The 12,575-nt window shown below is 37.9% G+C and overlaps 1 protein-coding gene across 1 annotated transcript; it reads left to right on the forward strand.

The window, feature by feature from the left end:
- The first annotated feature begins 5,354 nt into the window (after positions 1-5,354).
- LOC122304868 (uncharacterized mitochondrial protein AtMg00310-like) lies at positions 5,355-6,199 on the forward strand. Its single transcript, XM_043117131.1, has 2 exons — positions 5,355-5,894; positions 5,963-6,199. Exons 1-2 carry the CDS (start codon positions 5,355-5,357, stop codon positions 6,197-6,199), a joined length of 777 nt encoding a protein of 258 aa, XP_042973065.1.
- The last annotated feature ends 6,376 nt before the right edge of the window (positions 6,200-12,575 follow it).

Genomic DNA, 12,575 nt, shown 5'->3' on the forward strand with positions numbered 1-12,575 from the left:
TTTTTTTCAAAAATTCTTTCTTCTACATTGGCGAAATGCAATAAAATGGTTTTCTTTTGGTTGAGTTGGGGGATGAAAATTCTAAGGTTGCAGGCCTGTTTATCTTGTGTGATTGTTTACATTTGTCCATAATAATTTCTGTTCGACTTTTAGTTAATTGCTCTCATACTTGAAGCTGGCTTGATTTTGAGTAGTAATGTCTTGAGAATGTTCCATGCTTGGCCTTTGATCTGTATATATGCTATGCCTCATCTCCATGTCAATTGATGTCGAGTTTATTTCATATATATATGGGCAACCTAAATGAAATATTGTTAGGATAGTGAGTTGAGATGGGGTTTGAATGAATTGTAATGATTAGATAAAATGAATTGAGATGAGTTGTGAAGACTTTTGTATCCAAACCGGGAAATGAAAGTGTATTTTGTCAAAAGGGGTACCCATAGTCCATAGTAACCCCACAATGCTTAAGGCCCCTCTCTCTTGAAATTAATAAGTGATCAGGATATATGGTGTATGAGATCCCACATTATTCGAGAGAGAGAATTTCTTGTTTATTATAATTGTTTCAATAGTACTCCAATTATATTATTGACTAGTTTTTTTAAAATATAGCCAAGATGTGGCTTGAGCCTCCCTTGAATATTACATTACCTTTAATAATTCTCTAAGGACTTAGAAATTTTTGTGTTCTTTTCCTGTTACTACTCTTAGTAACTGTAAGAACTGATCTTCAGATTAGTAGTACCATAATAAAGCAATGATCAGATTATCGCTTCGCAAGCGCTTGGTAGTAATTGGAGCCTACATTGGGGATCATTCAGTCAACATTTGGTACTCTATTTCTCTTCTAAAACCACGGTTTTTTTTTCTTTTTTAGCTTTTTGTGTGATATAACTAGGGCTTTAACTTCAAACCGGATGCGGTGAATAGAGATTTTACACCCTCAAATCAAAATTCAACACGTATTCATTTCAAGGGAGGAAGAATGAAACTGCATGTACGAAAACAAATCTCATTCAAACATCTCGTCGTTGCTCTCTTTCTCCCCTCTCTTTGCTTGTTCGTGCTCTCTCTCTCTCTCTCTCTCTCTCTCTCTCTCTCTCTCTCTCTCTCTCTCTCTCTCTCTCTCTCTCTCTCTCTCTCTCTCTCTCTCTCTCTCTCTCTCTCTCTCTCTCTCTCTCTCCGTGCAAGTCATCGCAGATCTCCCCATCTGTCCCTCTCAATATTTTCGTTGAAACAGATGTGTAACTTCATCATTGTTGTCTTCTCCGCTTGAGTTTCTGCTAGAAAACTCTTCCCTTCCAGCTTATTTGCACTTTTCTCTGCCTCGTTTACTTCGCTTGCTCCTACATAACAAGGCCATACTCTGAGGCACTCAGTGTTTTCTCTTCTCTCATGAGACAGAGTAAAACTTTAGTGCTTTTGGTCTCCAAAAGCTTCGGGTCTCACATCCTGTGAGTTTCAATTATTGTGGCCGGCTGTTAGTGTCCAACGTCTTTGAGGGAACGAATGGAAGTAGATGAACTAGCGAGACGGTGGGAGAGGATACAATTGTCTACGGATGAAAATGAATGCTTCCACGTGAAAGAAGAGAATCTCAAGAATATTAGCAGAAAAGGAAAACACTGCATTGTGGGTAAAGCTCTAACCGAGAAGAATGTTAATAGCGAGGGATTCAGAGAAACGATGTCCCAAGTGTGGAGGCTTGAGGGATGGATTAGCCTTAAGGATCTCGGAGACCAGAGCTTTCTGATCGAGTTTCAAAACAGAGAAGATAAAGACAAAGTGCTGAGCGGTAGACCATGGTTTTATGATAGAAGCCTGCTAATGTTACAAGAGTTGGATGGCACGGAGTCCATAAATGGTCTGAAGTTTAAGTATGAACCCTTTTGGGTCCAACTCCACAACTTGCCATTAGACACAATGACAAAAGAAGTGGGAGAAGAGTTGGGGGCCTCCATCGGGCATGTCATCAGAGTAGAGGTCGAGGCGGATGGTCGTGCATGGGGAAGATGTCTACGGGTTAGAGTTGCAGTAAACCTCCACAGACCTCTTTTAAGGGGAAAATGGTTGGTTTTTAACGACCAAAAAGTCTGGATCTCCTTTAAGTATGAGAGGTTGCAGAGCTTCTGTTTCCAGTGTGGTACGTTATTTCATAAGGGGAAGAACTGCATAAGGCAGCACTATGAACAACAAGGTGTTGAACCAGAACACCAGCAGTTTGGTGCATGGCTAAGAGCTCAACCTATGCACATTAGTTCCTCCAATGGGCGCAGGTACGGCGGCACTAAGGGCGGTAACTAGCATCGACAGCAGCAGGGAGGCTATGAGCACGATGTAGAGGAGAAGTCCAGTCCAGAAAGCCATGCTATCAAACAGGACATTTTGGCGCCAAAACATGATATGACTAAACAGGAAAGTCAGGAAAAAGTCCACGGGGCTAGTAGAAAGCAGGAAGATATGGGCGTGAAACTGACCAATGGGAAAGTAACTGGACATACGAATGAACCTCACATCACGAGATAGCTGGACAGTCAAATCTGCAGGGATCAGGAAACAGAACACATACACGAGGTAACATCTCTGAAAACTGAATCTGAGATGCAAAATTCTTCATTTCTATCTAGCATGGAGATGGACCTTATCTCAACTGAAGAGCCTAATGGTGGTCAGACTGTAGTAGAAAACAATTTAAATGAAAATAACAAGGAACTAACTACCAATGGAGAAACAGTAGAAGGTATCTTGAATGACAAAAGAACAAAAAAGGAGTTAGTAAGAGGGACTGAGATTACACAAGGAAAGAAGTGGGAAAGGCTTGCTAGAGGGGGTCTAAACCAAGATGGAGGAGGAGGGGCCGTGACCTTGGAAGATGTAAATAGTCTAAAAAAAAAAAACTATAGTGAGCAATGTTAATCCAAGACGCCAAAAGAGGAAGAATGTTTCCATGGAGAATAGCAACACAATGGCAGAAGCTGGTTTCCAGCCCTGCCAGAGACAATGAGCCTCTTAGTGTGGAACTGCCGAGGGCTTGGAAACCCTTGGTCAATTAGGATCCTTAACAAACTTGTTAAGGAAAAGGGCCCACTCTTAGTTTTCCTGTAGGAAACTAAGTGTAGTAAACAAAGGATGGAGGTAGTCAGGAGATCTCTGAAGATGGATGGATGCTTTGATGTTGAAAGTGTTGGAATGAGTGGAGGTATTGCTTTGCTGTGGAAGGAAGAATAGGAGGTCCAAGTGGTTAGCTATACCAGGTGGCATGTTAGTGCAGTGGTTAAGGAAGAGATGAATGACAGAAGGTGGCATTTCACTGGGTTTTATGGCCATCCCGAGACAGCCAAAAGGAAGAGTAGTTGGCAGCTACTTGAGATGTTAAAGCCTCAATCATCAGTGGCTTGGTTATGTGCAGGAGATTTCAACGAAGTGTTGTATCAAAAAGAAAAGCAAGGGGCATCCAGCTGACCATACAACCAAATTGAAGCATTTAGACAAGCTGTTGAGATATGTGGGCTCTATGATGTGCATCACCTGGGACAATACTTTACATGGTCAAACAACAGAAGGGGTGAGGATTTTACCAAGGAAAGAATAGACAGGGCTATGGCTAATAAGGAGTGCAAGAACTCTTCAGAGGTGCAACATGTACTGCACTAGCAGCAGTAAAATCAGACCACTCCCCCCTCTACATAAACAAACAGTCCCCAAACCAATGTAGGAAAAGGTGAAGTCCAGGATTTAGGTATGAAACTGCTTGGGATCTACATGAAGACTGTCATAATATAGTGGCAAATGGATGGAAGAGTACTAGACCAGCTGGTCTCTTAGGCTGCACAATGAGGCACAGATTGGAAACATGCCAAAAGGCCATACAACAATAGAGGAAAAAAATAAAGCAGGATAACCATAAGCACGATGCAAAGACACTACAAAGAATAAGCCACCTTCAAAACAATGGTACTGGTTCCTATATAATAGAAATGCAACAGCTCCAGAAGAGAGTAGAATCATCCCTGGCTGCAGAAGATATGAAGTGGCGTCAGAGGGCAAAACAACACTAGCTAAGACATGGTGACAGGAACACACACTACTTCCATCAGCAGGCCTCTCGGAGAAGAAGAACCAACACAGTTAGAAGCATTGAGGACCAACAAGGGAGAGTAATTGCTGACCAGGCAGGAATAGGTGAAGTGTTCATAGGTTATTTCTCTACATTATTTTCCACCTCTTGGCCCACTGGTATTGATGAATGCTTGCATGCCTTGGAGTCAAAATTGACAGGAGATATGAAGTCCTGGCTCTCTAAGTCATTCACCCGAGAGGAGGTAAGAGGTGCTGTGTTTCAAATGAATCCATTAGGGTCACCTGGATCAGATGGTTTCCCAGCTCATTTCTATCAAAAACATTTGGAAGTGGTGGGGGAGGAAGTATACTCTTATGCACTCGAAGTCCTAAATTGTAGTAGGTCCCTCCAAGATGTTAATGACACTTACATATCCCTTATTCCCAAAGTGAAAAACCCTAAGAGAGTAGCTGAGTTTAGACCAATTAGTCTTTGTAATGTGCTGTATAAAATTGTGTCTAAAACCCTTGCTAATAGAATGAAAGGTATTCTCCACAACCTTATCTCACTCAACCAAAGTGCCTTTGTCCCGGGTAGGCTCATCTCAGACAATATATTAGTAGCCTATGAAGTTTTACACTCTATGAACTCGAGAATGAAGGGAAAGAGAGGATGTATGGCACTAAAAATTGACATGAGTAAGGCATATGACAGGATAGAGTGAAATTTTGTTGAAGCTGTAATGGTCAAGATGGAATTCCCACTGAGATGGATTAGGCTCATTCAGTCCTGCCTTAATTCAGTATCCTATTCCATTTTAGTTAATGGAGAGCCACCAAGGAAATTCATGCCATCGAGGGGACTTAGACAAGGAGATCCAGTGTCTCCCTACATTTTCATCATGTGTGCAGAAGCCCTCTCCTCAATGTTGAAAAGAGCTGAACAAGCTGGACAGATCACTCCTGCACCTGTTGGAAGAGGTCCCATCAAAGTTAATCATCTGTTTTTTGCAGATGATAGCATTCTCTTCTGTCAAGCAACATCCAAGGAACTAGCATGTGTCCTCAAAGTCCTTGAAGTCTACGGAAAGGCATCGGGTCAAGTCCTGAACAAAGATAAGTCATCAATCCTCTTCAGCAAGAACACACTGACAACATGTAGGACTCAGATCTTGCAGTAAGCAGGTGTTAAAGCAACAAGTAACTTCGAGAAGTATTTGGGACTTCCAGTTGTAGTGGAGAGGCAGAAAGTGGCAACCTTTCACACACTCATTGACAGAACTTGGGCTAGAATGGTCAACTGGAAAAACAAGTTTCTATCAAGTGCAGGGAAAGAAGTCCTCTTAAAATCAGTGTTACAAGCCATTCCCTCGTATGCAATGGGGATTTTCCTACTACCAACCTTGATTACAAACAGTCTAAACCAACTTATAAGAAAATTCTGGTGGGGATACAATGAGGATACCTCAAAGATTCAGTGGGTAAGGTGGAATCAACTCAGCTACAGCAAAGAGGCAGGTGGTCTTGGGTTTAGAGATTTCAGAAGTTTCAACCTAGCTCTACTTGCTAAACAAGGATGGAGGATTTTACAGAATCCGTCCTCTTTAGCTGATATGGTCTTAAAACAAAAATACTTTTCAAAAACTGGATTCTTGGATGCAACACTGGGGGCAAGGCCTTCTTTTGCGTGGAGGGGAGTGTGTGCAGGTCTGGAAATTCTAAGAGAGGGACTAGTGTGGAGAGTGGGCAGTGGGCACAATATTAACATTTGGAAGGACTGGTGGATACCTCTTTTCCATCAAAAAGAGTTGTCTCTACTCGACCAGTGGGCTGTGAGTGTGAAAAGGTAAGTGATCTTATAAACAGTGATCTAAAAACCTGGAAGCACCCTCTCATTCAGGAGCTGTTAACTGCACAAGAGTATGAAGCTATAAAAGCAATTCCCATCAGTGTTGGGGGTAAGGAAGATAGGATGGTCTGGCACTTCACCACCAATGGCCAGTATTCAGTTAAAAGTGGGTACCATGTTCACAGACAAATGGAGGTTGATTTTCAGGGGGAGTCATCTAGAAAAACACAGGTCAAGCATGTGTGGAAGAGTATATGGAAGCTAAAGACCTCTCCAAGTATCAAATAGTTCGTGTGGAGAGCATGTAGTGAGGCCCTACCAACACTAGCAAATCTAAAGAGGAGAAAGGTTGTAGAGGACAACAATTGCCTTATCTGTTCTCAAGCCATTGAAACCTCAAGTCATGCCTTGTGGAGCTGTGTTGCGACTCAGGTGTGAAAACAAAGCTGTAAAAAGGTCTAGAAAATGTCCTGCCAGTGACCTCTTTTTTGATATCTGGTCCTTGCTAGTAGAGAACTTGGATGCTACTGAACTAGAAGATACTGCAGTTGTACTGAAAAGGATTTGGTTCAGAAGAAACGAGCTGTATCATGGGAAAGGATTCATGCATCCCACTAAGCTGTATCAACATGCCATAGAAGAAGTATCCTTTTTCAGAGAATCCCTTGTAACAGACCAAGGAACAAAGACACAAACTGGATCAGCAGGACATAGGCGAGCCAAACCAATGCAGAACTTCTACAAGCTCAATTGGGATGCAGCTGTTAGAGCAAAGGAGGGAAGAGTTGGGATAGGTGTGATAGTCAGGGACTTCCAAGGACAGGTAGTTGGCACTGCAAGAGCTCAAAGACCTTTAAGAGGGACTCCTTTTGATGCCGAGGCTTATGGTCTGTTGGTTGCAGCTGAGTTTAGCAGAGACCTGGGGTTGCAACAGGTTTGTTTGGAGGGTGATGCAAAGCGTGTGGTGGATGGGTTACAAAAGCAATGGACTGGAGCTTAGGGGGGGTGCCTAATTGAAGATGCGAGAAGGGTACGGAATTCAAGTGTCAACTGGACAGCCTCACATGTCCATAAAGAGGCAAACATGGCATCACACCAACTTGCAAAAGCGGCTACAGAGATGGTAGAAGATGTCTATGAGGTTGAGAGATGCCCGAGCTGTGTTTTCTATATTGTACATAGGGAGATGATGCAGCTGAGTGGACCTATGTCACTTTGGACCATAGAGAGTTGAATCACTTTATTTCATGATTAATGAGATCAGTATTTCAAAAAAAAAAAAAACAAGGCCATACTCTGGTACCCATTTTATTTACCATCAAACAGTGTGGTTTTTCAAATTGCAGTTGTTATTTATTTATTTTTTTTGTCATTTTGGTTTCTGGGTTGTGTTACTCGTTGAACATTGAGTCTGTTCTTTGTGTTTGTGATTTTGGCTTATGAGGTTGCATGGGAAAATGTTTCATGTTTGATGCTTTGTCTTGTTTGATTAATGATTTCTTAGAAAAAATTGTGTTAGCATTGTAATTAGGGGTGTGATCACAAAACAGTATACTCTTTAAAATGACATCATCTCCATAGTGATGGTTTCATAAGGGGTAATGATTGAAGAAGTGTCAAGAGACACAACATTATGTTGTGTCACTTATTAATAGTTGTATCATTTGCCAACCATTGTATTACCAATGGTTGTGCCCCTTGTCAACAAGTCTCTCATGGTTATAAATAAGGGTAATTGGTGCACAATAAAGGTACTTAATTCTTTTTGTCCATCACTAACTTGTGGGACAAATACCCTTACAGGAGTGTCACCATATTGTCGATTTTCAATTCGATTTTCATCCATTTTTGTTCTCCGTTGTTTCTACAGTGATATCTAGAGCCTGGTCCTGACAAAGAGATTAATTTCATGCATTGAGAATATGATCAATAAGCAAGTGCTTAGTTTGACAACCACACTTCCATATTACAATAATCTTTGAAGACTTTCGAATTTAAGAGAAAAGCTTTTCCAAATTACAATGGGAGGCCTAGAGTAATACTCAGAATCTTCAAAATATTGTAAGTTGTTATTATTTTGAAAAAAATTATTGGCATTTTTTTACACAAAGAAACAGTGCATTGTCCAACAAATTTACACAATATCACTGTTTTGGCCAGTCACCTGAGTCCCTCACCACTGCCGAGATTCTAGAGTGTCAGGGACACGTCGGAACCCTAGTCGCCGTTGTCAGTCTCGCCAAAGGGAAGCACTGATCAGTCATTCATAGAGATTGGTTTCAGTCTGCACAAGGAAGATGAAGGCAACTTTTCTAGACGAAACAACACAATGGTCAAAAGAGTTCAAATTACTCTTGGCTAAAAGACATTGTCGTTCACCAAGTGAGGAGGCAAACCAAATTTTTGTTTTGGACACTACTGAGAAACTGATTCCCATAGCGAACGATGCCGTTTTAAGCAAGGAGTGAAATGAAACCATTCCAAGAACATTGGAAGCAGCCTGTAAGAAACAACACGATGTCGTTTCGGCCAAATCGAACAATGTCATTTTATTTGGAACAGGCTCACCCCAAACAGCTTGAATACAGGCCAAGCCTTTAGCCCATTTTGTAGAAGCTTGTGGGCTTATAAAGAATTAGACCCAAGCCCAAGCCCAAGTCACTAGCCCACAAGCTGACCCACTTTCTACAGATTTAAGCCGAGTCACAAGCCAATCTCTGAGTTGAGGCGCGAGCAGAGAGAAGGAACGAGCTGTTGACTGCACTGCTGGCCATTGGTTTTCTTCTCCTGGACTCGGTTTGAACCAGCTGAACCGATTGACTTGGTTTTCAAGATCGGTTAGGACTAGATTTGGTATTTTGGGTTGTTCAAGGTCATTTCAAGATCGATTTGGTCTATTAAAAATCCATTGTACTCCAAATTTCATGCTAAATCATTATGGAGCACTCATTGGTTGAGATTATTGCCAAAAATTCTTTGAAAATGGAGAAACATCAAGGAAAGTTCGTGGGAATACTTGATCAAGACGTTACTTCCATTTTTCTCCTTATTTAAACTATAATAGGAGAATTTCGAAGTTGCTACCTTGGATTAAATCCAAGGATTATTATTACTATTGAGTTTGTAATAATTTTAATTTTTTCACAGTTGAACTATTGTATTTAATTTATTTACAATAGAACACATTTATTATTTCTATTTTTTTTTTGTTAATTTTTAAGGTTAATATTTATGGTATTGAAGAAAAATATTGATCCCTCAAGAATAAAAAAACTGAATGGAAGAAATTTTCGGGTTTAGAAAAGGCATATAACTTTTTTTTCTAACACATGAAAAGATCTTATAGACATTAACAATATCAAAGTCATAAGAAAGTGTAGAAAATGAGAATGGAAATAATGTACGAAGCAAAGATAATTGGGAATAACAAAATGCATGGGCAAAAATTTTGATTTTGCATTGTATGAATGATCACATCATTCTTCTATTTGAAGACTATGAAACTGCTACAAAAATTATGGATGCAGTTGATGCAAAGTATGGTTTAAGATGAGATACTTATATACAATTATTATTGGATAAGTATAACGGAACTTGTATAAAAGAGAATGATAACATTGGTGATCATGTATTTCAAATAGAGTTGATTGCAAAAGAATTATATGATGTTGGTCATCTTTTCACTAGTAAAATGCAAGTTACAACCATACTAAATAGTCTTCATTTATCTTGAGATCACATTGTTACTTCTTTAACACATAGTGAAAATAAAATAACAATGACATTGCTTCTAGTACTTTTAGTACTTGAAGGAGAAAAGATGAAGAGGAAGAATAGAGATGGTGAATCATCCAATTTATTGATAACTCAGGATAAGCGTTACATAGAACAAGATGAAGCCAAAATAGTTTAAGAAAAAGAAATAGTTGAAAAGAAACAAAGTAAGCAATTTATTGGAAACTGTTTTAAGTGTAGGAACAAGAGGCATTACAAATCACAATATCCTAATAAGAAAAAAGCACAAGAAAGCAAGGAAATTGTGATGATAATCTCAAAAGTAATGCTCATGAAACCAACGTCAGTTTCATGATAGGCTGACTCTGCAGCAACAAGACATATATGCAGGAACAGATATATATTTGTCAAACTCGAAAATAAACAAACAGGAGAGCACAAAGTATATATGGGCAACAACATATACTGCAATGTCTTGAGGCAAGGTACATGTAAATTTAAAATAAATGGTTCCGTTATTTTACTTAGTAATATATTATATATACCTAGTATTCGTAGAAATTTAGTATCAGTGCATGTGATCAGAAACGCTACATAGTTGAGTTTAAGTCTAGAACCGTTGTAATAAGTAAGGATAATGTATCAGTGAAAGGCGTGAAAGATCACAATATGTATGTACTGAATGTTAATATTAATAAAGTATTTATTTTTTATTATTTGAATGTTTCTACTGATTGTACATATTTATGGCATTTAAGATTAGGCCATATAAATAAAAATAAGCTGATCAAAATGTGTAAAAGTGGATTAACACCATAAATAAACTCAGATAATATTAATATATATGAACCATGTATCAAAAGAAAAATGAGTAGTAAATCTTTTTCAAAAAGTTGAAAATCTACATATTTATTTGAAATTATATATTTTGATGTTTGTGAACCTTAAAAACTAAAACCCATAAAGGAATGGAGTACTTTATTATTTTCACAGATGACTATTCAAGATATGGACATATCTATTTACTCAAACATAAATGTAAGGTAACTTAGAAATTTAAAAAATATAAAGTAGAAGTAAAAACCAGTTGGGTAAGGCCCACTAAATTTTTGAATAGTGGTAAAGGATGTGAATTTGAAACTTTGGATGATTTTTGTAACTGAATGGTATAAGATACATTTATACTATACTATATAAACCTAAACAAAATGGCACTATGGAAAGAAGAAATAGAACTCTATTGGATATGACGAGATCAATGATGACATATGCTGATCTATCAATACATTTTTGAGGTGAAGCATTATTGACTGCGACATATATATTAAATAGAGTTGAAACCAAAGTAAAACCTCTTACACCTTATGAGATATGGATGAGACATAAATCAGACTTAAGTAAATTTAAAGTGTGGGGTTATAAAGTACAAGTGCTTATCCCAAGGCCACTAAAAGATTAATTGAGAAGTAAAATCTGGGGATGCAAGTTTATTGAGTATGTAGAAAACAAAGTGGCTATAGATTTTATCATTCTGAAATATGATTAATAAAAAGTAAAGATGCCGTTTTCTTAGAAAATACAAACTTAATTACTCCAGTTGATCAATGGATTTATTAAATGATTTAGAGAATCAACATATCTCCACAGAGTCTAACAATGATAATTTTGCTTTATTCAGTTACAGAATAATAAGAATAAAAGAAAGTAAGATGAAAATCAATCTTCAAGTATTGATGTTGGAGATAGTGGGAGCAAAAGAAACAAACGACCATTGATATTATTTCAAGATCATTATCCACTAATTTTTCTAAGAATAAAAGAAAGTTAGACAAAATTCAATTTTCAAGTATTGATGATGGAGATAGTGGGAGTAAAAGAACTAGGCGACCATCGATATTATTTCAAGATCATTATGCACCAAATACCAGTTTGGAAAATTTAGAAAATTATCTTGAAAATTTTTCTGATGAAATCAATAGTATCGATTCAGATAAATGGTTAGAGGATATGAAAAATGAAATAGAATTGATAATAAAATAATGTTTGGGAGTTAATAGATCCTCAAAAAGATAGAAAAACTATTGGTTGTAAATGAGTTTTTAGAAAAAAAAATTCAAAGTTGATAATAGTTTGAAAATATATAAAACATGGTTAGTGGCCAATGGATGTACCCAACAATCAAGGGTAGACTTTGTAAATACAAATTCACTTGTAGCGAAGTTCATATCTGTAAGGATTACCTTGTCTATTATTGCCATGATGAATTTGAAATTACATTAGTTAGATGTAAAGATAACTTTTCTTAATGATGAATTAAAAGAGAATATCTTTATGATTCAACTAGAAAGATTCCAAATTAGAGGATATGAAGAAAAAGTCTACAGGTTACAGAAGTCACTGTGTGGATGAAACGTTTTATTGAAAACTTAAATTTGGCTATATTGACAAAACCAATCAATGTATTTATGATCAAGTAAAGGTTAATTTTATTTTCTCGACCGAGATGGTAGCAGATTTGATGACCAAAGGATTATCTCTGGAGAAATTCAGAGAACACATGACTAGAATGGGGTTGAGAGAAACCTTGGTGAAGAAACCTCATGGTCGACATGCATAACTCACGAAATTCTGGGGACGCCTAGAAAATTGGAGTTATGATGATATCCAAATGAAGATTTTGGTCATTTTTTTCTTAGTAAGAGGACAATATCCCATATTTATTGATTGCACTAACTTGTGGTCGAAGAAAACCGTGGTTACAAAACCTGACACCCAAGTGTTACAAATAATTCAATAAGTCTATAAGACCCAAACTCAGGCGAAAAAAAACTAATAACCATAAGACTCAATACAATCTAGTCCAGAATAACCAAAAAAAACAAAGGAAAACACTACAAAGCCAAAAAAAAACCTGCAATACAAAAGTTAG

This window comes from Carya illinoinensis, chromosome 3, assembly GCF_018687715.1.
Source record: "Carya illinoinensis cultivar Pawnee chromosome 3, C.illinoinensisPawnee_v1, whole genome shotgun sequence".
In the NCBI taxonomy this organism is placed as follows: domain Eukaryota; kingdom Viridiplantae; phylum Streptophyta; class Magnoliopsida; order Fagales; family Juglandaceae; genus Carya; species Carya illinoinensis.

Bases quoted from the DNA above. Each gene is read 5' to 3' on its own strand.
- LOC122304868 (XM_043117131.1), top strand. From the start codon at position 5,355: ATGGTCAACTGGAAAAACAAGTTTCTATCAAGTGCAGGGAAAGAAGTC. The intron at 5,895-5,962 runs GTGAGTGTGAAA...CCTCTCATTCAG, and splicing joins CTCTACTCGACCAGTGGGCT to GAGCTGTTAACTGCACAAGA.